The 27,327-nt window shown below is 38.5% G+C and overlaps 1 protein-coding gene across 2 annotated transcripts in view; it reads left to right on the plus strand.

Moving 5' to 3' along the window:
• Positions 1 to 4,884: 4,884 nt before the first annotated feature.
• LOC149241093 (uncharacterized) overlaps positions 4,885 to 27,327 on the plus strand; it is a 115,883-nt gene continuing 93,440 nt past the window's right edge. For both annotated transcript variants that reach the window (XR_016246549.1, XM_089373879.1), the window contains exon 1: positions 4,885 to 5,597. Coding sequence is in view for 1 of the 2 variants with exons in the window: in XM_089373879.1 (XP_089230005.1) it covers positions 5,058 to 5,597 (540 nt within the window). In the remaining variant the exon portion in view is untranslated. The remainder of the gene's footprint in view (positions 5,598 to 27,327) is intronic.

A 27,327-nucleotide genomic window follows, 5' to 3' on the forward strand; every position in this document is an offset into this window, starting at 1 on the left:
AGTTTGGTGAGGGTGGAGGTGGTTTAACCTCTAGATTCCCTTGGTTGTTTTTGGATTGGTTTATCCATGAGATCCCACATTCATGCTTGGAATATGGCACGAGGGTGATTGGCTAAAAGAAAGATTTGGTTCAGCCATGTCTATGGTCAGGTGGTACGTGGAAGTCTCGAACCTGGTTGGATTTGCCTATGATTAATGAAAGCTAAGTTCTCTTGCTTTTGCACTTGTTTATATGTGGATTTAATGACTGTTATCTCACTGTTATTTACATGGTTTTATGTTGGTTATAAGCATGGTTCGTTGATTGGTTAATGTCATGGTTATTTCATGTATTTACTTGTAATTGTTACAATGATGGATGCAAGACCTAATTGATGTTATAACAGCTCAATAGAGAAGGTGATGGTCCTTCTTGTCATGTTTCATAAGAGTTTTCAGTCATTCATGCTTTGTCTTGTATCCTAGACCTGTAGGTTGCATTGATGCCAAGTGTTTGACAGAATGTCAGTCCCGGTTGGGGATGGTCAGGCCTAGTCCTGAGGTTTATTTTTGGTTTATTAGTCTTGTCATCATGTCTTTGATGGATTCTGAAAGTTATAACAAGTTCTGGGCAGTGGCTGAAATTCTGGGCTAGAAAAGTGCCTTAAATTCCATGGACGTTGGCACAGGTCTATTGGGAAAAGTCCCTGAACACTGGCTTGCAGGCTTGTGAGAGTGTCAAGAGGTCCTTGGACGCTGACATGCCCATAGCATGAGAGTACCTAGAGGTCAAGTGGTCTAAAATGTCAGTGGGACCCAAGGACAAGATGCCTAAGTGGCTGAGATGTCTCCTGGGGGTGTTGTTGCTGATGTGGAAGGTATGGTTGATGTGTTTTGTCAATTCCATTTCCTTAAGGTCGCCAAGGAGGTTGAATCCCTTCATAGTGGTCTCTCTCGTCGCATGTTTACCTCGGTTTGCTAGTTACTTGGGTAAATGCGGGAGGAGGGTGGTTACAGTATATATGACTAGTTTAATGCATACTTGAATGTGATTAATGGGCAAATGTGTTTATGTTTCTATGTGTTTGTAATTTCTTCGTATATCTATTGTTAACGAAGTTTTTGGTCTTTGGGTAAATGTAAATGACCAATCAAATGATTTAGATGTGTGACACTTGTTTTGCTTTGGATTATGAATGGATGAATTCGTGAGGATTGTGATGTCTGAGAGACATGAAATTCATGAAAGAAAGGAGCTCGAATACCTTCATGATTTAAGTAGAGGTTTGAATACTAGGCATGTAAAATGGATGCTAATTATGAGGGTTGAAATTAGCATAAACCCTGATTGAGATCCCTGTGTTTAACCTTGCTTCCATATGAAGCTTTGAACATAAATTGGTGAAGAGTTTTGCTGTCAGAAATCAGCGTAAACTCTGATTGAGGTCTAGAGAGCTGAGTTCCAAAGGGAAGTTTTGATTGATGGAAGTCTGCACTTGTTGAATCGATTTACAATCTAACTATTGTGGCCCAACTGTTGTGTGGTTGTTCATGACCCTTTCATACTTTGTTTCCAAACCCGTGGGGTATTATTTTATGTGTTCTAGAATAGTGACTGTGTAGAGAGTGTTGTCACAAAAAATAGAGCACCCTGTTTTGTTGAACGTTGTCAAACCCTTTTTGGATTGATTCCCGGTTGGCAAATTTGTAATAATTTGCAAACTCATCTGAGGAGAGGTAAAGTAAGTCATTGATAGTGTTAAGGGGCGACTCATGGCCATGTAAAATCGATTGGGATCAAGGCTGAGTCGTTTCACCTTCCAATAATTCGAAAAGACAATTTTTTTGAAGCGATATGAAATCATTTCGTAGCGCCTGCAGGATTTTGTAACAACGTTGTGAAATCATTTCACAACACCTATAGCAAACATTTTTTAGGGTTGCGTATTAGGTTTTGAATTGTTGTTTTAGCCTACCTGTTGCACCACTGATAAGTTGAAACCTATGGAATTGAATGAGGTGAGGAAAAGGATTGGAAGGTGGGAGAAAGCTCTCTCATAGAATTTGTCAAAGCAAATCCATATTCTCTTTTTGACTACATGTTTTAAATAGTTTTTGAAATTCCAGAATTGGGTTTAATGACAAAGTTGTGCTTGTGGAGTTGTCCTTGGTTATTGGCAGCGAGGGTAACCTGGTCGTCATCACCATTTAAATAATAGATGGAACAAAAACTAAATGACAAAGCCTATTCCCCTTGAAAATATCTCAACTAGTGAAATAAAGGGAGAAGTTATTGTTGTGTTCGAAGTATATTCCATCAACTAAATTAGTACTGCAAAGTTAGCATGATCAAAAACCTTGTTTGTTAGGTGTTAGGTATACTTAGTTCCTATACGTTTGTGGCATCTCATGTAAATGTGTAAATCTTAATTCAAAAATACTTGCAGTTTTAGGTGTGGTTGCTCAATGGACAATTTTGTGTGTGTGAACTCAAAAATCCTCACGACAACGATGGAGTAAATAAAATATATGATTAAGTTAAAACCATTTATTTATCATTTAAATGATCAATGATTCGTTTAATTTGTAAAGAGTTGTGTAACATTCAATCTACAATTAGAATAAATTTTTAGTGAAAATTCATTAAAGTTTATCTTGATCAGTGAAAGAGAGGGAGAAGTTATTGTTGTGCTCCAAGTATGTTGCATTAACTAAATTAGTACTACAAAGTTAGCATGATAAAAAACCTTGTCTATCTATGTGTTAGGTATACTTAATTCCTACACATTTGTGGCATCTCATGTAAATGTGTAAATCCTAATTCAAGAACACTTGCAGTTTAGGTGTGGTTGCTCAATGAACAAATTTTTGTGTGTGAGCTCAACAATCCTCTTGACAACGATGGATTAAATACAATATGATTGAGTTAAAACCATTTATTTATTATATAAATGATTAGGGATTCATTTAAGTTGTAAAGAGTTTTGTGATATTCAATTTAAATTAAAAAAGAATATTAGTGAAATTCGTTTAAGTTGTAAAGAGTTGTGTAATATTCAATCTATAATTAGAAAAGAATATTAGTGAAATAAAGATGTGAAAAATCATTAAGTATGAGTGCATGTACACAAATTTTCCCAACTTACCCATATGCTTGCTTGATAGACAAACTTTAGTGGCACCCATGAGATTCTACTTATAAATAACAAAAAAAACTTATTTACTTAAAACAGCCTAGATCCATCTTGACTATGGACCTATCAAGCGCCGAGAGGGATCAAATCTCTCGAGATGCAAAGCTTTCCTCAAGTTTTGCACTCAAAAAAGAGGTTTACACCTCGAGAGATTTGATCCCTCTTAGCGCTTGATAGATCTCGAGCTAAGATGGATCTAGGCTGGTAAAAATTTAATGAATGCCACCCACTTTGAGGGGGAAACCTCCCTTTACAATTATGATGATCCCAAGACTCTCTCTCTCTCTCTCTCTCTCTCTCTCTCTCTATATATATATATATATATATATATATATACAAAGGGACCAATGATACAATTATAAGGGTATAATGAAAGGACCCAATCAACTTCTTCTTGTTAGAATTTTCGGAAGCAAATTGTGTGGGGGATTAATTCTAGCAAATGTTTCGGGTGGACACTCCACCCATCATCAGGGTTTAGAGAGCTAAAGATGTTAGGAGTGACCATTGGTCTGCCCTTAAATAGATTAGAGTTAACAAGTAACTGTTAGATGAAATTAAAAAAATAGTCCAAATATTAGATTAACGGTCAAAAGAGAGATAACAAAAATATTAATAAGGGGCGACCAATATTTATGAAAAAAAAGGAAAGGGGGATAATAATGAAAATGAAAAATGAAAAAAGGAGGCGGAAAGTATATGTCAGATTAATGGACAATCAAGAGGATTAACTATATATATATATATATATGAATGAGAAAAAAGATGAATCAAACTAGATAGGAGGGTTAAGAAGGACCAAAAAAAGTTGGGGGGGGGGGGGAGTTGGGAAGAGGAAGGAGGGGGGCCAATGGAAGGGGGTAATAAAAGGAAGAGATAATTAATAATGAAAGAGAAGGGGGTGGGGTGGGGTGGGATGGAGTGGGGCCAGGTGGTGGAACGATTTAGGATATCAATTAAAACGGTTGAGACAATTATTGGAAAGGAACAAGGGAGGAAAAATAAAGCTAAAGGAAAGAGATAAACCCAATATGGTGGGGGGAATTAAACTGAAAGAAGAACAACAAGAACAATTAAGAGAGGTAGGAAAGAGAGAAAAAAGGGAGGCACGGGGAGAGGTAAGTTTAAAAATGATTAAAGAGTGAGTTGATGGATTCTCGGTTTCAAAAAAGAAGAAGATTATAATCATATTCCCTATTGAAATTATTAAAATAATTTAAAAAATAACTAATTCATTAAAACTTAAATCTTAAAAATCATAAATAACAACACCAACATAAAATAAAAAAAAAAAAAAAACAATTATACAAATTCATTTTTTAAAATAAATATACACTAGAAAAAACATAATTTAAACTTATAAAAAAAAACCATTTCGATCATAAATTCTTCATTTATCATACCCTAAATTGAAAATACAAAATAAGCTAATTAACTTATCCTAACCAATTTAATAATAAATCTCTATATAATAACAAATTTATCACATTTCAGGTAAACCAATTAAATGCTAATTAATTTGTCATAACCAATTTAATAATAAATCTCTATATAATAACAAATTTATCACATTTCAGGTCAACCAGTTAAATGCAGAAGGATAAAATCGTCTCCATACTGAATTAAAACTTTAACTTTACACTTTAAATCTCCGCAAACCTCTTATACTGAAAACGCACAAGCCTCTGTATCTAACTCTGGCTATTTCATGTTTAACGGGACTATTGGTTTCAATTAATGCTATTCTGTCTCCACTAGGGTTAACGGGGAATTGGTTTCAATTGGTAATATTCTGTCTCCACTAGGGTTCAAAGCTTTCTTCTAGGCCTATACCCTCTCTTTTGAGTAAATGTTCGGCTGACTACGCTAACTAGATGGCCCTCAATGAAGACAAGGCCTTCTATCGCACGCCTTTCATCAATTTCAAGCATAGATAATCGAAATTCTCATGGCCCGACATTTCCTCTTCTTCCTTGGATATTAAGACGATTTCACTTCTCCTCTTCCTGTGCTGTTCCAATGACAAAAGAGGCCTCGGAGGACGCAGACAACGTCCTGTGTTCGAGAGTCGCTGACTTCACTCTTTCCGAATCACCACATAGTTCTTCAGAGGATGCAGCTGAAGATACCTTTGAAGCCATAGATTGTTCAGTCCTCTCCACTCTTGTGGACTCTGAACACTCCTTACCTGATTCAAGCGATGGATGTATGGCAGATGGGTCTCTGATAGAAAGGGCGTGGAGGCATTGGAGGAAGCTGGGGGAGCCCAAATTGATAGTGGCACCCATGGTTGATCAATCCGAACTTCCATTCAGAATGCTCTGCAGAAAGTACGGGGCCACTGCTGCTTACACACCTATGTTGCATGCTCGCCTTTTTGCAGAAAATCCCAAATATCATAAGCTTGAATTCACCACATGTAAGGTAAAGCTGTCTTTCTACTTTGATCTCCGTAGATGAATTTCATGTACAGTGTCTTTTTCCTAATTAATTCCATTTTTTATACGGTGTATACACATTATGAATGCGAGTATTTGGGGTGTGTGTGCTAATCTCAAAACACACTTAAGACAACTATTTAGCGTGTAGATACAGTATCACCTGATGGGTAGATACACACATTCTTCTGCCCACGTTGTTAGCCTTTGAACTTCTGGCTGTACACTCTGTTATCATGTTATTATGGCTTGGTTGGGCATACACAGTTATGCATATGTTTTACCGTGGGTTTAGCAGAAATGTATTCTTACTTCAAGCTAAATAGAAGCCCGTGTGTTCTAAATGAATCTATGTCTCAATGGGCCAGATTATCTGGAACTACAAAAACACCGAGGATGATCTATGAAGATATTCGAATACTAGCTTCTATGATATATGGGCCATACTGTTATCAGATTGTGTTGTGACATAAACTCAAGAGGAGTTTCAGATATAGTTGGCATCGACATCACTACAGGGTATTTGCCCAAATATATATAACTAGTTTCTTTGATACTACCAGGGATTCCTTGGCCTTGAATGCGAGGGGTGTTTGCTTTTTCTTTGACATCTTTCTTGAGCTTCAGCTGGAGGGTTTCGAGGCCACAAAGGATTACCCACTGGCCTCATTAGCCCGGACCATACATCTGAGGACATTATTTGGCAGGCTTTGTTGTTGACATCGCTATTATGGGTACAGATGAGCAGAGTGATTAGCTCTCCTTTACTTTGTGGGGGGGGGTTTAGCTGCTTTGTTCTACCCCATTTGTGAGCTTTGCTCGACTTTACTTCTTTAGATTTAGATCTAGAATTGACATCTCTTTACTGTTCTTTTTGTTAGAAATTGTATTTTGCACTACTTTTATAGCTGGCCGTGCATGTTGTACTCTTGAGTCCCACTGACCTATTTTTGTCACTTGTGGATATTCATATAATATCAATCTTTATAGTTTGAGATGTGTCAGTTTGTGGAAGCTCCCAAAAAATTTCAAATCAATTGAGTATTGATAAAACCTTATTGATGTTAATCAATACTTATTGTTAACCCACAAACAATGTGGTTGATACCAACCTAATTTTAACAAGCAATAGCATGAGTGATCTAAGACTTCCACAGTGATTCATATTGTTATAGACTTCCGGAAGGGCAATGTGTGATATAAGTGATCCGTCCAATTGGTCTCTGATGATGGATGGAATTCCCATCCGAAACGTTGGACGGATCACTTATATCACACAGTGCCCTTTCGGAAGTCTATAACAAAGCAACAACATGTTGATCTTAAAAAATTCAAGTTGCCGTGGCTTATGGGGGATGCATTCCAAAGTGGGTTGGTGCCAGGTCTCCCTCTCCCTTTGCACCCTTTCAAGACAGATAGTGTATTTTGGCTAATTGAGATATTATCTCTCCAGGTTTTGTCTTGTTAACTGAATGGGTCACAAGGGAAACCCTCGAAGAGGTCCCAAATGAGCTACTAGCAAGGAACCATCTAGATCTAGCTTTTTAAATTGGAAAGATTAGAGGACCCTTTGAAATATGCGATTTGATTAGAGAGGTTACATGCTTCATAATATTTGGCTGTGCTTTCCACAAAACACTGTAATGGGCTTCATTGGTATTCTTTTAGGAATTAAGATGGGAGTATGAAGGTCCAAGGAATGGATTGGATCTTTCAGCTAAGTTAAGTGAACTTCCCAAACCAAGAGGGCATGTTGGTTTTCTGCAGGCATGTGGTTTTTCTAAGAGAGGTTTTCATACATGGGAGGATTTGTAGGACAATCACACCTACTCCTTGTTAAGTTGGAGATGAATCAACCAAGCCCATCATATCTGGCTCAATATCGGAATGATTTCTTGGAACTTTGCAAATGGTCATAGAACCAAAGGTATTGAAGAGGGAACTTTATATCCTAGTTTGCTCCTTTGGAAGGATTGGTAATGGAGTCGTCACTAGATTTTTATTTGCTAAGATACCAAGAAGCCTCTTGAGAAGGTTAGACCAAACAACTATAATATGTGACTATGTGCATGCCTACTTATGATAAAATTATTGTAGCATGTCACACTTGGAGTGAGAACTTAGGAATCAAAAAGGAAAAGAAAAGAAAAAATGTATTGAGAGCACATATTTTTCTCATTACATAAGAAGAAAGTGTTGCCAATTTCCATTGAAGATAGGTAATGTGATTGTGAGGGCAAGCTACCCTTTTGGCCACCCAAGTATGCTATATGGTGTAATATGCTTTCTTCTTGTGGTTCTTGTTTTAGCATGAAATCATATATCCTTAAAGAGCAAAGGTTGAAATTTTCTAATAATGTCATGTGGCTATGGCATGTATGTGATGGCTCATACAATTTAAGATTATTGGCATTAAGTTAGAACATCAAGTTCATATTGGTCCAACAACTTGAATAATAGTGCAAGGCCCATATTTGATGGTTTTTAGCTTTATGATTTTGTTATACTCTTGAATGGTAATGAAATTCAAAATTGATTCATTGCCCAGACTTTTGCGCCAATGTCGATGTGATGTTCATTTGATTTGCTACGGTTTTGAGTTGTGCCCTAATTATTAGACTGGGTATAATTGATTAAAACTCTTTGTATTGAGTTGTGGTTGTGCTAATTCCACTAGCATACTTGCCCCATTTAGATTGATCATGGATGCTCTACTTGTGACGTTTTAGTCTTGGTCCATTGTATTCATAGTTCCACCAAGTTTCTTGGGACGTGGGGACGGGGTAGCAGGGAAACGTAGGAGCGACCTATGCAAAATATCCCCACCAATTTTTAGGAAACGTGGGGACGTCGGGGTCTTTAATACAAGGGACCCGGACAAAAAATAGTAAAATTCTAAAAAAATCTAAATATATCATTGAAATTTTATAATTTAACTGTTTTTATCATTATATAACACTTACATCACGAAGGATAAATCGATGGATCTTATAACTGAAACAAATTTAAAACGAAAGGCATGATACAATCATGCATGTAACTATAACATTGTACAATGAAAATAAAAGTTTAAACCATATTGAAGTTCCAACTGTGAATACTAAATATAGAAATAAAAGTCAAGTCCGATACATCAAGATTCAAATTTTTATAGAGCCAAGTCTAATATATTATATCAAGATTCAAAACAAACTAAAGTATACCACTAACGTTCGAAACAAAAAGCAGATAACATAAGTACATATCAAACGACAAATGAGCATAATTGCTCAAGGTATTGCCCCACTAGTCTCCACATCCCGCTGCTGCATGAATAAATCAGGATCAACCATGTCACCGTATCAATCAAAATCATTTGCATTCTCAAACATGGACGTGGCACACCACCCAATCCCATCTGTGTCTCATCAAGTCCCTCCTCCATATCTACCTGTGCATCGTACTTTGGATCAACATCCCATCATGTTGCTATTCCCTTCAAATATGAAATAACCAAAAAAACCCTCCACCCCTCCATCGATTCATGGTATAATTATAATATTCTATAATTATTTTTAGGGATTTGACTTTTTCTTTTACGATTTAACCTCAATTTTTTTTGGAAACATTTCCTCTTTTGGGAGGAAACGTCCCCCTTCGAGTTTCTTCACGTTTCCGTTTTTTGGGGATAGGGGGAAACGTCCCCCAGATGTCACCATGTCCTTGGGGTGCAAGGAAGCATGGGGACACGTTTTCCAGGTGGGGGGACATGTCCCCGTGGAACACTTGTATTTTTGAGCTAGATGATGTGTTGTGCAAAATCAAGCTCTCCATTGTATTTTCCATTGTTCCTCTCTTTAAGTAACTCAAACAATCTTGTTTGAGCTTTTGAAAGCTTTTGCGAGACCACATCAATGTAGTTTTGCATGGCCACCCTATGATCTTTGGTAAGGTCTTGGGTTTGAAACATCATATTGTATCTGAAACAATTCTTGTATTGATGTTGTCCTCTCGGGTTAGCATTGCATTAGGGGTTTTGATGGATGAGAGTTTCTCCAAAGCTTCTTTTAAAGCTTTGCTTTGAAAAAGATTGTCATTGGCCTATTCCCAAACTTGAGTAAATGAATTCTATCTTAAAGTTGAGTTCCCTTGGCACTACAGATTTCATCAAATTTTAAGTGTTGTCAAAGCTTAGCTATCTAGGCTTACAACTCTTTAGTAAAGGATTGCTTTGTAAGCATTGGCTCACCTAGTTGAGGTACTCTCAAACTGTGTTTTGAAGTTTTCTATTGAGGCATGACTTGCTATGCCTTTCCAAGAAAGAGGTGGTTCAATTAATGTCGACTTCCTACCATTCATTCTAACCATCTTCTTGCCTTTCTTTGGAATAATGTTTAAAATTTTTCTGATGCAACTCAAGCATCTTTGATTCATCAAGTGAGAGACATTCAAAATGTATTGGGCTATAGGCATATATGTTTTAATAGCTCCTAAGGGGACAAGAAATTATTTATGATAATGGTATGAAAGAGTAGCCACCATCAACCTTTGAATTAATTGAGATCCCACACAATAAGAAAACAAAGTATTTTTTTTGAGAGCATGGGCCTGTCAAGTCTTTTGAGGACCTACTCATTACATCTTGTGAAAATTAGGCTAGGTAAATTGAAACTCAACCAAATCATTTCTTTGAATTTTTTTTTTTGGGTCATATAATTTGAATCAGACTCAATACAACCCATGCTTCTTTTTCATATTGGGGGAGTCCAATAGGAAGCATGCCTTATCCTCATGAGCATCAACCTTATTAAAATCTTTCTATACAAGTCAATGAGATTTTGGAAGTTCATCAAGTAGTTGTCACCAACATTTTTCTATTTCTTGTGCATCATGTTTGTGTAAATATTTGCATAATCTAGATTCTAGACTAACCTTTGAAATGGGTATGCCCGCCTGTCAATGACGACTACAACAAATTGGGGGAAGATAAGGGTGGTAACATCTTCCCTTCACTCTTCATGGGTGGAAGTAAAAACTATTGCATTTGGCTGTGTGGAGAACTCTTCAAAAGAAATTCATAAATTTCAACATCCTATGGATAAAATTTCTTAATCCTGAATCATATGCCTAACTTTAATGATCTTAACTTTTTTACAAGGTTTAAAAATCCCTCTTGTATTTCATGACACTACTTTTATGACTTTGTGTAACAATGCATATTATCCTTTTCAATGTTATTACATGGCCTTGCTAGAGCATTGAAATAATTCAAAGTTGACGAGCCTTGAAGAACATGATCAATGTAACTGAGCATGGTATGGAGCTTTAGTTTCCTTTGGGCATCCTTAAGGTTGTGAGATTCCTAGGAGTTCAAGGGGTTTGGTGAGCGTGCCTTCTTGCAACAACCATAAAGGGTGATAGTTTGGGAAGGTTGAAAAGGCTCCTTGGTTGCAGGGGAAGATATCAATATGTTGGTGGTTGACATAATTGAGTTTGAAAGCCCTATTGGTTGGAGCCTTTTGGGTTGCCACATTTTTGTTGGCTTGTGAATTCTTACAAACCGCTTGTCACCATCCATTATTAATATCATTGTTAACACAAGGAGTTGAGTGAGCTTGAGGTCTCTTATTGATTTGGGTTTCCAGTTAGGTTAGGCTTGCCCATCAAGGGGTGATCTTTCATCTTAATATGTTCTAGATATTGACCTCTAAAGCATGTGTTAAGCAAGTTGACACCCATAAGTTATAACAAGTCCTTTAAACATCTTATCCCCAATATGGATCATCACGAAATCCTTGAGATGTTCAGGAAATTCAACTTTAATACAATTTTTCTTTGAAAGCGAGGGTTAAATTTGTAGTAGATTACACTATGTAAAGGCTTTGAAACATAGTCAAGGGATGACCAAAATTATATGGGCAAGCTATGCAAGTCTACCTAAATAGGACAGGTGCTAATTTTAGGATATGATCTTGGCTTAGGACAATTACTGCAGTGATCTATATTACCCTGTTTACCATTCCATTTCATTTCCATAAGCAATCACATAACTCAATATCACATAGATAGTAACTGAAGAAAGAACATAAACGAGAGAAGCAGAAGACAAGAGAACACAAGGATATAACACAAGCCAGGGAAAAACCCCGAGATGGGAAAACCCTTTTTTAATTCTTCTTATTATTATTATAAAATGTTCAACAGAGAGAGAGAGAAGTACAATAAAAATGACTAGCCAATTGAAGATCTAATATCATTGCCCTTAGAGAAGAAGATAGCCCAATCAAACAACAATTCTGACATTCTTTGCATGCTCGAAGAGCCGGTGTCTTCTTCTCTGCAATTCTAGACACTGGTTAGGGCACAAACACTGTCTGCTTACAACACCCTATTCACACTGTTATGTGGAATTTAGCATCTACGGATAAATACAATTTCCCTAGGTGGGTAGCTACACCTAGAACAACATAATTAAAGAGTTCAACCTTTTTCTATGGAAGATAAATAAGACAAGGGACTTACTTGTTATCTTTCGCTTTCCCTTTGTCTCCTTTATATGGTGCCCATCGCTCCTTCTCGAACTTAATCCGCAAGACAAGTACCTGCAATCATAAACAAAGGACAAAAACCAATCAAAGCAAGAGATCTATCTACTATAAGTAAATGGAATCGAAAGCATTTACACATATAATCATCATACATAAAGACAAGAATATGGGAAAAGGTGTAAACAACTTTATTATGTAGAAGGAAGAGTTACAACCAAGAAGTCCGATCCCATGTCACTCATCCAACTTGAGTTCCATCCTTCATCACGCCATAAGCACAACACTCCGGCAGCATAACAATACTTGCTTACAATCTCAAACCTCACACCAACAGTGTCTCCTTAGAAATTCTCAAAGTCCAGCCCCTGATCACTTAGATGAGTGCTCAATTATAGGGAAATGGAGGTGGTTTGGTCATAAATGAGGGTATTGAATGGCCTTCCAAACTTAGAGTTAGTTTCCATGGAGGAAGGGATGAGAGGATAGGAGGTTACTTAACTCATTCCCTATCCAATTTCGAGCTCATAGGAGATGATAAGTGTGGGAATCTTCTAGAATGCTCTAGAAGATAAGAATATTCCCAGAACCCTATGAAGAATTCGCTCAATCTCGCCCAACGTAGGTCAAAGTGGGCCTAAGTGCACTGAAATGCACCCTTACATGGGCCTACCTGCACTGAAGCGCATTTACCCTGACCAAGGCTGTGCTGGTCCCTCAAGGAGGCATTTCTGGAGGGCTTCAGGCCAGGAAAATTTCAGGGAAGGAGGCATTCAAAGTGATGACTTGTCTAGGGCATGTAGCAACTGGATTAGGGTTTGATGAACCCTAATAGTACTGATCTGAATGTTGGGAGTGATGTGCCCAAATGGATCTGTAACAACTGCCCCCTAAAGCATGAAGTCGAAAATGATAATGTCGAGTGATATGCTTTACGATGTGATGAGGAGGTTCCGAAGCGGATGGTGACCTGCATCAAGTACAATACATAATATAATGATATTCTGGATTTTTCATGAATTGCTGAGGGAAGGCATACCTATGCTCAACATATAAACTTTTCATTACATGTACATAGATAGTCGTCTACAGATATAGACCCATGACCATCAGTGTAAAGCCATTGTACGGATGATTTGGTACTTTCCTGAAATCGTAGCCCGAATGGTTGAAACTAGATCCGGGGTCTTCTATCTCGTTCAATCGTTTGCTCAAGTACGAGTCCAACCATGTGAACATGTGATTTGAAGTCGAACATGGGAAGACACTATCTAATTACCAGCCAATGATGTAAGCTGTTAACAGACGCGAGAGAAATCACCGATAATGATAATGATCCTCAAGATATTGCAGTACATTTTGCATGGTGTGTATGGATGTTTTGATGTCGAACACCATACAAAGTCTTTTGTTCGAAGGCCAGTGATGTCAACCTATCGCTGGAAGCGAGAAACTTGCCATTGATGTATGCAAGCCCCAAGGTACTAAAAGGGTGTTTCTAAGTCAACTTCTTGGATAATGTGTTGATGTCAACAAAAAGCGACTCATCGCAGGAGGGCCTTGATGGATTCCACATCAACGACACGAAATGAGTGTAATGATTTTTGGAGACGGAATGTGACTGACGACACAAGGTTTAGGAATGGCGATCATGAAAATGAAGGTTTATGAGTATTGCAAAGGATGAATTTAATTGAGTGACTTCTCTTGAACATGTCAACGACACTGAATGAATTGGCAGCATTGACCCAAAATCAAAGTAATGGATGGTATGATAAACCATAGGTATGATAACCATCAAGCAGATAACCCAACCCAAGTAATCATAGAGATGAAGTGAAAGTGTCATGTTCAAGAGCGACTTGCTGCCATAAAGTGGTTTATCCCTTTTCCCATTTCCCTAGTCATTGCTGACCAATACCTCTTTATTTTTTATCAAGCTTGAGGAGGATAACATATACTTGTATAATTCCAACCTTTGGGTGAATCCATTGCTATGTGATGTTTTAACGAGTCTAGCGAAGGTGAAATTCGGTCTTGTCATGATGGACAAGTTTGTCGCTATTTGATATTTTAACGAGTTTAACGACAATGATAACTCGGTCCTTTTCATATTTAGAGAGTTTGAAAAGGGACAAAAAGAAAACGCCACAAGTTCTTTTTCGTAAATTTGTCTCTCAAGTCCAAAAAAGCATAAAATAATACAAGAGAGAACCTATTGACCATGTTCGATGATTGTATTCCTTTTTCGTAAGTAATCTATCTTAGGCCGGAAAAAGGTTAAACTTATATTGAGTAGATGTCGTTTCCAATCCGTTTACGAGCTGAAAAGGACAAGCGCTCGATAATCATTTCATATTTCAAGAGTCTGAAAAGAGCTTAAAGAGGACTCCGCTTTGAGGAACGAGTGGTGTCTAGGATAGCAACTGGTTTCGATGATGTTGGAACTTCTCAAAACATGTTGATTTATGTGAAGAGGCTGGCTAATAAGACCACTCATTGCAACTGTTTCTCAGAAAGGGTAAAACAACCACGTGAAAGCGTATGATCGGCCAAGAAGATAGTGACGATGGAAGGAGAAAAACCAAGGCTCATCTGATGGAAAAGGCTGATAGAATGGCAATCACAAGGGTTAAAATGGAGATGGGTTCATTTTTACACAAGCTTGAACCATAGGGAACTATGCTTGGATTCAGTTTCATTTTTACACAAGCTTGAAATGAAAAACTATGCTTGGATTCAGTTTCATGTTTACACAAGCTTGAAACAAAAAACTATGCTTGAGATTGGTTTACATGCCCCCAACATGATGACTTGATTCTAGGTGCATCCCCCCCAAGCTTAATTGCATTCACCTAAGTAGACTACTTGTGGCTATTAGGTAGACGGAATGAAGGTTCATTTACGAGATAAAGTGAAAGACTCGATTGGGATTTTACGAGATCCAATCAAAGACTCGAGTTGGAACTTTGCTCCAGGGGACCTTGTTTCATTTTTTAATGAGCTTGACACAAGACAAGGAACTCTGCTCAGATTCCTTGTTTCATTTTTTAACGAGGTTGACACAAGACAAGGAACTATGCTTGAATTCCTTGTTTCATTTTTTAACGAGGTTGACACAAGACAAGGAACTATGCTCGAATTCCTTGTTTCATTTTTTAACGAGCTTGACACAAGACAAGGAACTATGCTCGATGACCTGTTTCAGTCTTTAATGAGGTTGACAAAGTAAAAGAACTCTCCTCATATTCCTTGTTTCATTTTTTAATGAGCTTGACACAAGACAAGGAACTGTGCTCATACCCTTTGTTTCATTTTTTAATGAGGTTGATACAAAACCAGGAACTATCCTCATATTCCTTGTTTCATTTTTTAATGAGATTGACACAAGACAAGGAACTATGCTCACACCCTTTGATCATGACCCATAAGAGGTCATGACTTCCAAGAGGTTCTCATTAGATGGGAGAACAATAGAGAGATCTGGTTCCAATGCCCCTAGTACATAATGCACAACATCACGGAATTGATCGTAAGTTGATGTAGGCATGGAACGGGTTGCCACATAATTGTCCTGTGGTGGGGAAAATACCATTGGGATAAAAGGACCATTTAGGGAAGATGGTTGACTGGAAGCCATATTTGGACCGGGAAATGAGAGTTGGTCAACGGTGACAATTCTGCCTTCATGCGGGAAACACATCACTTGAAAGAGTGTTGAAACAATAGCTTCCATGTCATAAACATAGTTGCGCCCAAGTAGTAAATTGTAATCTAAAGGGCCTGGGACTACCATCACATTGAGATAAACAAATTTTCCTCCCAAATTAATAGGCAACTGAGGGAGGATCCCTAATGGTTGACTGGTTCCTCGGTTAAAAGCCAACAGATTTTGGGTAACAGACACAAATGGCGGCAAATCGAGCGCTTGCCAAGCAGTAGAAGAAAGGATACTCACAGATGCACCTTCATCTATAATAGTGCCAGGTACAATCATATTACAAACCTATACTATGATTTGGAAAGGCACATAAGAAGGTAGACAACATCTTGCTAGTCGATTCCAATCAAAGGAAGTGACCAGACTACTTGGAGGGGGTACCGTAGAAACGGGAGAATTAAACCCTTGAGTTACGAGAGCGGGAGGATTTTCCTCTTGTCTTGATGGAACAAGAGGATTGCCCCCAAGCTCATTGGATTCTGAAGAAACGAAAAGAACTTGAGTGGTATCATATTCACTCTCTTCGGGAAAGGTATGATTAACTGAAGGTGAAATCGGGACAACGGTTTCCTCGACCTGTGATTGTTTAGGTATAGACTCATGGAATTCACATTCAGAGAGAGTGGGTTTCACCGATGGTTGATTTGGGTTAGTCACTTTATCAACTAGTGAAGGATTAAGGAAGAGTCTTCTGTAACCAGATGGAAGTCGCTGCGGAGAAACAGGACGGTTATCCAACACTTTTTTGGCTTCATCCAGATAGGGACAAAGGTGAATGGGGTGATTCCCTTCACATAACCTATAGGGAAACTTAACTTTACCCTTCTTTCCATGAACTTTACTACCATTAGTTGATGGTGTGTCACTAGCATGATCTCCAGAAGTTGATGACACAGGATGATGTGAACAAGAAGACCATTCTTCTAAGATCTGAGGAATATCAGGACAATTTCGAAGAAGATGGTCTCCCATACAAAGTTTGCATGGATATCGAACTTTGTGAGGCTTATCAGACGGTTTCTCATTAGAAGTTGCATTCAAAGCAATGGTTGCTTGGTTGCCCCCCTGCTGAATTTTTTTCTTCTTCTTCCCGTTCTTCTTCTTCTTAGCCACCTGGTTACTAGTGTCAATACTTTCACCAGGCGAAGAGGAAGAAGGGGAGGAAGAAAAAATCGAAGAAGACGACAAAGGGTCAACTTTAGGATCAACTGGAGGTTGATTTTGTTCAGTTGGAGGAGTACTCGATTGCGGAGAAATCATGACATTTTGAACCAGGGAGGTTGAAAACAACCATACTGGCAAGCCAATGGTAAATCCCGGAAGGGACAATGCAGCCATATAAGGAGCACCAATATTTCCGAAAGGAGGAAAAGGACTAGGATTCACATCAAAAGGAATTCCTTGATCAGTGGACTCCGGAGTTGTTGCCATATGTCTCAACCTAAGATCAATTAAGGAGTGAGCGTGGAGGATGTTATCCGTGGTCAATTGATTTTATTTTAATCAAAATAACATAACAAAACAAAAGAGGGATAATCTAGGCAAAAGGATTACCAAACAACTGTGAACTGCAATATACTGCCTCAGTAAACCAAGGACTTAACATACATGCAGGCAATATCCCCGAATGTTGTGTTCGGTGTATCACAGTATACAAGGCGGCCGACTCGATTACCTAAGGATGGATAACAACCTAATGTAGTCCTCCCATATATACCCGAAAGTACGTGGAGGCCCAATCCGTGTTAGCGCTGTCTAATGCGAAACCGCACAGTGAGAGCATTCCTTTATACTTTACATACTGTAACATCGCCCTATATACCCGAAGGTACGTGGACGAGCTACGATATACTTACGTACGTGGAATGAGGTATCACACTCGGAATGTATCGCAGACAAGTTAGCGACAACTGCTATGTTTAACGACACCGGAACATGTCTCTAGCCTAGACCTCTAAATTTTATGCGTTAAGTTACAATGCTCCATTAGGTTAATTGAGATAACTTTTAAGTTGATCTTCTTAAGAATTTGCCTTTCAAGTTCATCACGTGATGTTTTCTGAAATTTCTAGAATGCAACGAATATGATAAGCATTCTTTTCATTCAATTGAACAATGAAAACCTTAGCTAATAGGGATAAAGCAATCAGAGTTTTTTAATCAAAGAACATAAAGTACACCTAATGCAATTTCCCTAGCTATTCCTATCAAGCATTCACAAAATTTTCAATGCAAGATGCAAGTTTTTCTTTTCAATTCCCTTAATGTTGAGATGAACAAAAGGAAATTAATTCACATACAATCAATCAATCTTTTGCAAGAAACAAATACTTTACGACAGTTCCTTTTCGAAAGAAATGAAGACTTTACGACACTTTCTTTTCAACAAAGATTAATCGACTATAAACTAACTTTGACAATGAATTGATAATGATAAAGAAATCATTTAAGAAACACTAAACAATCAAGGCCAAAGTAGGGCTAGGAAAGGAAACACAAATTGATTTCAGAAGTACAACAATCATTGATCTTTCAGCAAGCAAAAACAGAAGGAAATTTGGGAAAAATCAAGTCAAAGGTGGGATTTTTGATCTAAAGAGGATCAGTGCAACCATGAATGGGACACAATGCGCTTCAGAGCATTGTCCTCAAGCCAAGGGTGCTCTGCAGCACTTTGTCTCCTGACCAAGCCTGTGCTGGTGCCAGAGAGGCCATTCTAGGGGCTTTCAAGCACAATTTTTACCAAAAAACACTTCAAAAAGGCTGAAACAAGATCAATGGAAGCAAGTAAAGTCTACTAGGGTGTACTTGGATGAAGGTAAACTACCGGAAACGATGATCGTTCCCCAGCGGAGTTGCCAATTTGTTATGTGGAATTTTGCATTTACGGATAAATACAATTTCCCTAGGTGGGTAGTTACACCTAGAACAACAAAATTAAAGAGTTTAACCTTTTTCTATGAAAGATAAATAAGACAAGGGACCTAATTGTTATCTCTCGCTTTCCCTTTGTCTCCTTTATATGGCTCCTGTCACTCCTCGAACTTAATCTGCTCGACAAGTACGCGCAATCATAAACAAAGGACAAAAACTAATCAAAGCAAGAGATCTATCTACTATAGGTAAATGTAATCGAAAACATTTACACATATAATCATCATACATAAAGACAAGAATATGGGAAAAGGTGTAAACAACTTTATTAAGTAGAAGGAAGAGTTACAACCAAGAAGTCTGATCCCATGTCACTCATCTAGCTTGAGTTCCATCCTTCATCACACCATAAGCACAACACTCCGGCAACATAACAATACTTGCTTACAATCTCAAACCTCACAACAACAGTATCTCCTTACAAATTCTCGAAGTCCAGCCCCTGATCACTTAGACGAGTGCTCAATTTATAGGAAAATGGAGGTGGTTTGTCATAAATGAGGGTATTGGATGGCCTTCCAAACTTAGAGTTAGTTTCCATGGAGGAAGGGATGAGAGGATAGGAGATTACTTGACTCATTCCCTATCCAATTTTGAGCTCATAGGAGATGATAAGTGTGGGAATCTTCTAGAATGCTCCAGAAGATAAGAATATTCCCAGAACCCTATGAAGAATTCACTCAATCTCGCCCAGCGTAGGTCAAAGTGGGCCTAAGTGCACTGAAATGCACCCTTACATGGGCCTACCTGCACTGAAGCGCATTTACCCCTGACCAAGGCTGCGTTGGTCCCTCAAGGAGGCATTTCTAGAGGGCTTCAGGCCAGGAAACTTTCAGGGAAGGAGGCATTCAAAGTGATGACTTGTCTAGGGCATGTAGCAACTGGATTAGGGTTTGATGAGCCCTAATAGTATTGATCTGAATGTTGGGAGTGATGTGCCCAAATGGATATGTAACACACACCCATCGAACCTTCTATTTATTGTGACCTCCCTTCAAACAATCCCTCCAACAACTTGTTGCCCTTTAGCCCTCTTTTAGGCCTTAGAAATGAACCACATAGTGTCTTGTTCAAGCATAACAGATTGCAGTCTCCCATCTGTAGCTTCTCGGGCTCCTGAACTAGGTAATTAAGGCCTACGACCTGGCTGTAGGTGACCCAATCAAGTGCGGCCTGCTTCTAGGAGATATTTACCACAAGAATCATGCCCAAAACATCATTAGATCAATCCTCATGCAAAGCGATAACCTTTGCTCCAAACTCGGACCTATAAGGGAGACAATAACTACAAAAACAATCCCAAATGCTTGTCCTCTTCCTCTTGTAGCTTCGCTGCCTCAGACAGGTATATTTTCTATGCTTGAATGCACATAACATCACACAAATGAGGTTGGAGGACACCTCTATATATACAAATTGGTGAGGGTCAAGAGACACGACGTTTGGGCTTTACGAGTCTACAACGAGGTGAGGTTGACCTTGACAATTTGCATTTGAGTAGGCATAAATTAAAAAACACATTTCTCCTTATCCAAATTTGATGATATTTAGGTCAATTTTGGCCCTCTCGAAAAGAGGAATTCAATGCAATTATCATCTCCATCAAATGAGCTGTCCAAAGTGAAATTTGGCCCTAGTTGTCAATTTTAACACTCCCTCTCAACTAGGGAGAATTCCACCTGCCAATCCATGCCATCTTGTCATCAAGAACCATCTCTGCATCCCATCTCAACTTTGCTGAATATTGATATAGATAATGAAGAAGAATCGATCAAAGAGTGAGTCATAAGACGTTACCACTCTCCACTAACAACAATTAGTCCACATAACCAGGTGTAAAACCGTAATCAAACTTGATCCAAAGTGATCAAGTTTGTTGAACATTATGCATCCTAGACATAGGGAGTACGACAATACATGATGCGTCATCGATAGTGCTATGGTCCTAAACCACTTTTCCCAACTGATTGGTCAAATGAGAGGTACTTACCATGTGTCCTGGACTATATGGGTAGGATGATGCTGGGGCAACAACAGGGAAGGAATCAATGTTACCAGACTCGGAATCGACAATGAATCAGTGAGGCAAAAAAGTGAAGAGTTTTGAGCAGATCGGGATAAAATCTGTGAATTCAATAAATAAAGAGATACACATATATTGAGTTAATTTTTTTTTTACATTGATATTCAATAAAGCCATGTCCAAACAATCCATAATATCAATAGATGTCCAAAATATCGTGAATGAATAAGTATCTCATATATGTTATGAGTCCAAACATGATTGAAAGTACAGAGTCCTAACTCCTAACCAGTGACTACATAAAACCAAAAGCATCTGCTTCCAAAAGTTCATAAAATACCACATACTAATCAGTAAAAAATAAGTTATTGAAATCTCTTGATTGCTGTTGAAATGATACGATAATGGTTTGCTACTGAAATCTTTGATAGAGCACACGCGAAAGCTAATGCTGGAGCACACTGCACACTACACCTCTATTACGCAGAGTAAACTGAAACTGAAACCACGCCTCTATTACCTTCTTGACGTATGAGTTGTCAGGCCTGAGTAGTGAGCAGTGAGTTACAAATCGACGTTTAATTTTTAACCTAACTAAACCACGTGTCGAATAATGCGGCAACCCTAAAAGTTAAAACCTGTGCTTGCGAAGTCGAGGGCTGAAAATCGCCTTAGTCACCTAAATCGAAATTAATCGGTGAGTCGCGAGTCAAACTCTCATTGACCACAAGTCAAACTCGATCAACGCGAGTTTGACTTGCCCAGATTTGAATCAGATCGTTTGAGGGAAGAGCAAAGTTTGACTCGTGACTAGAAAGAATAAATCACATCCTGCTCACAACCACACGTAGCGAAAGGATAAACCACATCCTACAGTGACATGTCACAACCATCCTAGGGAAAGGATAGACCACATCCTACATTCACATGTCACAACTATCCTAGGAAAAGGATAAACCACATCCTATGCACATGCAAACCACCAAGCGTAGGGAAAGGATGAACCACGTCGTACATGCATGCCAACCAACAAATGTAGAAGGATCCACACGTGGGGAAAGGATGAATCACATCCCACCGACGTGTCAACCATCGATCGTAGGGAATGAACATCCTGCATGTGGGGAAAGGATGAACCACATCCCATCGACATGTCCACTTGTGACAATCGACAGATGCCTATATTTATCTCTCACTGGGGTATCCACAAGAGAAGGTGAACCACTCATCCTATGCATATATCGTCATGGAGCATCACAGGGAAAGGTGAACCACTCATCCTGTACACAACGTACCTATAGGGGAAGGCTCACCCTATGGTCACACATAGCTCCAAGAAGTACCCCAGGCCCCCCCAAAAGCACATCCAAAACTCAATGTTCAATCGGGACCCTCATACTAGGGTCTTTCCACCACTCCAGCCTTTTTCTGAGGAAAGATAAACTTGACCTTACCAAGAGGCTTTGAGAGGATGTTGGTAACCTATACATCCATCCTGCAATGTTGGAGCTTGATTGTTCCCTGCTGTACCATATCCCAAATAAAGTGGTACCTGATGCCAATATGATTGGAGTGGTCGTGGAACATGGGATTCTCTGAAAAGCGAATCCCACTCTGCAATATACAATGGTGGTTTCCAGCACATGCTCAAATGGCTCACTGAAGAGCTTCCTCAACCAATTGGCTTCATAATAAGCCATACTTGCTGCTATATACATTCAACCTCAATAGTGCTTCCAGAGCAACCAAATCAAGAGATATAGCACTAGATGTGCTCTTTCCATATCCATCACACTGCCAACCAAGCCAACATCAGAATATTCATGGAATCTTAGATTCTGGCAGTGTGTCTTTGATCATAGATAATAAAATCATAGAGATATCTCAACAAGCAGCTATCCAATATATGAGGCTCATCCATAGATCGACCCAAGAATCTTTATAGCGAGGCATATGATAGGTGTTTAGCAAGAACACCAGGGATCCCACTATATATATATATATATCCAGACGAGCAGCTTCTCCATCTCATCAGATCTTTAAGTGCAGAAAATAGTGCATCAAGGCTAGGTCTTCCATCTTGACTTTAAAAGTCAATTTCCTTACATTGATAAACGAGAGGGTCATCATCTGTTAAGCAGACATCATCAATATCTGTATATTTACAATCCAATCAACATATCTTGACCATAGCTCCCTCTGATTATAGGGAAAGTGACCTTGCCAGGCATAATCATCAAGCTATCTGCAACCTGCTCCTTTCCTGTTATTGACCCTTAGGTCCATGTGCCAAAGTTGTTCTTTTAGTTAATTGAATCATAATCATATAGCTTTGGAGATATAGCTAATCATCAGAGTTAAACATAAGACTTCTGCCAGGGATTCTGTAGCTCCCTCTGAAGTCTTACTTTAGTTGGACATCAAGCCTTCATCAATCTGCCCCTCATCTTTAATATGAAGATTTATCATACAGCACTTGCATCTGTAAACTTCTTTAATCCAAATCAGAGAGAAAATTATCATCATGGTCCTTCTTAAACTAGGGTGAAGAAGTCCTTTGATGAGATAATCCATCAACCAGATGATTAATGACAGCTACCAATCTTTCACACGGAGGTCCTTCTTATCCAGGCATCTGAATCCATGCGACCATTCTTCATGAAATCTAGGCTTTCCAATGATCCGCCCACTGTTCTTTATGATTATAGGGGCTGCTGCAAGGGTCTGGACTATGTCCTTTAAAAAAAAAACTTCCAAGATTGCTCATATTGCAACCTTCATCACCATATTCTTTCTTGGCTTCTGAACTTTTGACTGCTTCAAGACTTTCTTCTGATTAGACTCCAAACAGTGATATCATAGATCTTTCCAGATTCTTGATAGGACATACTGATGTAGACTGCTTCAAATCTGATTATGCCAGTGTTTCTTATGCAACCCTGATTCAGAGTCCTGGTCCTTACTGAACCTAACATCTTCAACCACACTCTAGAATTTGTTATTGGATGATGAACACTTGCAGTTGCCTAGAATCAGTGACATGATGTTCATCAATACAGTCAATGACTTATTTCTCAAGCCACTGGAGCATCCAAGCTAATTTCTCTAGATTATCTAGAGAAGAGTTTTCTGTCATAAATGGTATTAGTAGCATCATAAGCTCATAATGCAAAGTTAACCAACTGCTCATCAAGTATTTAAGGCTGGTGATGTACTCCTGTAATCCCTGAAGATGTCTACTCATGCAAAATGTGCCACTGAAGATGCCTGCCAAGAATAGTGCCCACAAGTCTGCTGATCCTCACTTCATTGCCCACCTATAAACCTCTTAGCTACACAAGCCTGAGATGATCCTCCAGGACTGCTTCTTTCAATGAGGTTGATACAGGGCTTCAAGATGAATTTCAAAAATGTTTCCAGTGCCTGAAGCTTTCCTTCTTTCCAACATGACCAAATATTCACTAATGTGAATACCCTAGGGTTTTAGTATAGACTTTTATTTAATCACAATATTTCCACTGTAAATCAAAATTCTCCACAGGCTCAAGTAGATCAGACTGAGTATATATATATAAATACATATGTCCGCTGAAGTCATTGTTCTTATTTCACTGAGACCACAAATATTCTTTTCACGGTCAGAGACTGAGAGCAAGGTGATGGGCCTCTTCCTGTGAGATGATAGGCCTAATTCCATAGATCTGAGATGGCATAAAACAGTGTTGTCCTTTGCTGGTTCCATTGAAATACCACAAATTTGACATGTAATTCACTGCACATCAGATGAAGAATAGAATATTCATAGTTCTATTCTTAAGGAGGGAAGAATGACTTCTTCAGGACTGTATCTCAAATGAGTGCTGATGCAATTGTGACACTGCTGCTTCATGCCTCTATACTTTCAGAGCCGCAATGTTTCAAGCATGCCTTCATACTGTTTATATATTGAGAGAATTCTAGTGATCTGAAATCATACCAATTCAACGACTCACTGCCTCCAATGTTCAGTAGAGCATTGTGCTTTTCCTCTGAATATGATGACAGGGCTCAGGACGTTTCCAGGTTAGGCTACAATTACTAGCCTTAGGAAATCACCCAGAATAGATGATATGTATGCATGGAGAGAGAGAGAGAGAGAGAGTAAGTATGAATAATGTGTAATTTTACAAATAGAAAATTATATTGAAACTTTGAAAGAAAGCATTTAATATTATGATTCAGATTCATGATTAAAGAAGCAAGAACATTTAAATGAGAAACATAAATGACAAGTGATGCACTCCTAAACCCATCTCTATATTATATCTCACAAATGATTACATAATGCAAGTGGAGAGAGAGATTATGAATAATATGCTATTTTACAAATAGAAAATTATATTGAAACTTTGAAAGAAAGCATTTGACATTATGATTCAGATTCATGAATAAACAAACAAAGAACATTTAATGAGAAACATAAATGACAAGTAATACACTCCTAAAACCCATGTCTATCTTGTATCTCACAAATGATTACATAATGCAAGTGGTAATATCCAAAAACAACCTTTATTAATGTGGCTATATATCCAAAATCAACCTTCATATATGAGGCTGCAACGCTATATGTATAGAATTGCGAACAGTGAACATAGAAATAAAACATGAGATTAAGTGGGTAAACTCTAATAGTCATAATTCTCATCTTCATATTCATCATGAAAAATAGGACAAGATGCATATTAAACAGTGGAGTGTGGAGTGGAAGAAGTATTTCCATTTCCACTTGTTAATTTTGGATTAACATGTTCTTTGCTTAGGTTAGTTATTTCATTCAACCATATGCCCATTAAATCATTAGCAATCACATTGAACATTAACTAACGAAAGAACATGAACGATAAGTGCTAAAGACAAGCCAAGACAGAAGAAAATGAGAATATGGCACAAGCCAGGGAAAAACCCCATAATGGGGAAAACCCTTGATCAATTCTTCTTATTATTATAATCAAATGTTCAGCAGAGAGAGAGTACAATAAAAGGTGAAGGTTGACTTGTCAATAGAACATCCGGAGGCACATCCCTTAGATCAATAGATGACTCAGTCATAGTAGAAATACGGAGGCAGAAGTGAGGAGGATATACCATTTCTGTATGAGCCTTTGCTGCTCCAGGTTAGGGCTTGTGACATACAGCCCTTGTAAACACATCTACTGCTGCGGCTTCTCTTGAAGTTACTCTGTCCTCCTCCTAATGCTCAATCCAGCCCATAAACAAACCTGAATACCAACCAACTGTCATGAAGAAGGGTCTACGTTTAACCAGAGATGAAGATCATCCTTTTGACCATCTGAGTAGCATGATAGAGCCTGTGGCTAGCATGAGTTAGATTCCTAGAGATAGCGGCCTACCAAAGGGAAGGGTTTTCACTTCACAAAACCCTTGCGGTCATCTTCCAGGATAGCTCGGATCTGAAGTAGAAGGTAAAGGGAGCCCAGAATGTGAAAATTTGGATGCCCAAATTTTTACTGCAACTACTGATTTGCGTTTCTCCTATTTGTTAATTACTGAACCAAATTATTTACTGTTTCCTACAGTAAACACTGAAACGAATACATTGCAGCGTTCACCATTTAAATAAAATGTGGAAACAAGAAATTGAACAAGAAATAAATACAGAACACATCTACACAATTATTTTTGGACAAATGTCCTTGGAAAAACCCAATGCGGGAAAACTGGTGCAACAGCTGAGGGTTTTATTATTAAGCAGTAGTTTTCTGAATACAATCTTTGGATGCCTTGCTGGCTATCCAGTACAGAGAATATCACTGACAGAAGAATAGTGAGAAGTACCTCACACTATCACAGGCAATCTCGACTGATCCAGCCACATAATGGCTTGCTCCTTGTTGCCTCTGCGCAGTCACTGCATCAGCCTAGCGTCACAGCGTCTAGGAACAATGTCACTCCCTCTGCTGATCGATTTGCCTCCTAGGAACCTCGATTTCCGCCCCTCAGTCTCACACCTTGACTTCCGGCTTCAAAAATCGATTCCTTCAGCAAAAATACGGACCTCCTCAAGGCTCTGCACTGCTTTTGTGTGAAAATTCCTTAACCGGGATCCCTACTGCAACAACTTATAATGTTTCTTCTATTTGTTAACCAAATTATTTGCAGTTTCCTACGACAAATATGGAAACATATACACTGCAACCTTCAATTAATTAAATATTATGCGGAAACAAGAGACTGAACAAGAAAGAAAATACAACACAAATGACACTATTGTTTTTGGACAAATGTCCCCAGAAAAACCCAATGCGGGAAAACTGGTGCAACAATTTTGAGGGTTTTATTATTATGTAGGAGAAGATCTGAGTACCATCCTTGGATGCTCAACTAGCAACCCGATACAGAGAGAAACTGGACGAAATGAATGGTGAAATGATCTCACCCTGTCACTGGGGGAATCTGAGTTTGATCACATTGAACTAGAGCCTCTGGGTAGCCTTTGTGCAGAATTGCGTCA

This window comes from Pinus tabuliformis, chromosome 8 (genome assembly GCF_031772625.1).
Source record: "Pinus tabuliformis cultivar Carrire ecotype Pingquan chromosome 8, CPIR1, whole genome shotgun sequence".
NCBI lineage: Eukaryota > Viridiplantae > Streptophyta > Pinopsida > Pinales > Pinaceae > Pinus > Pinus tabuliformis.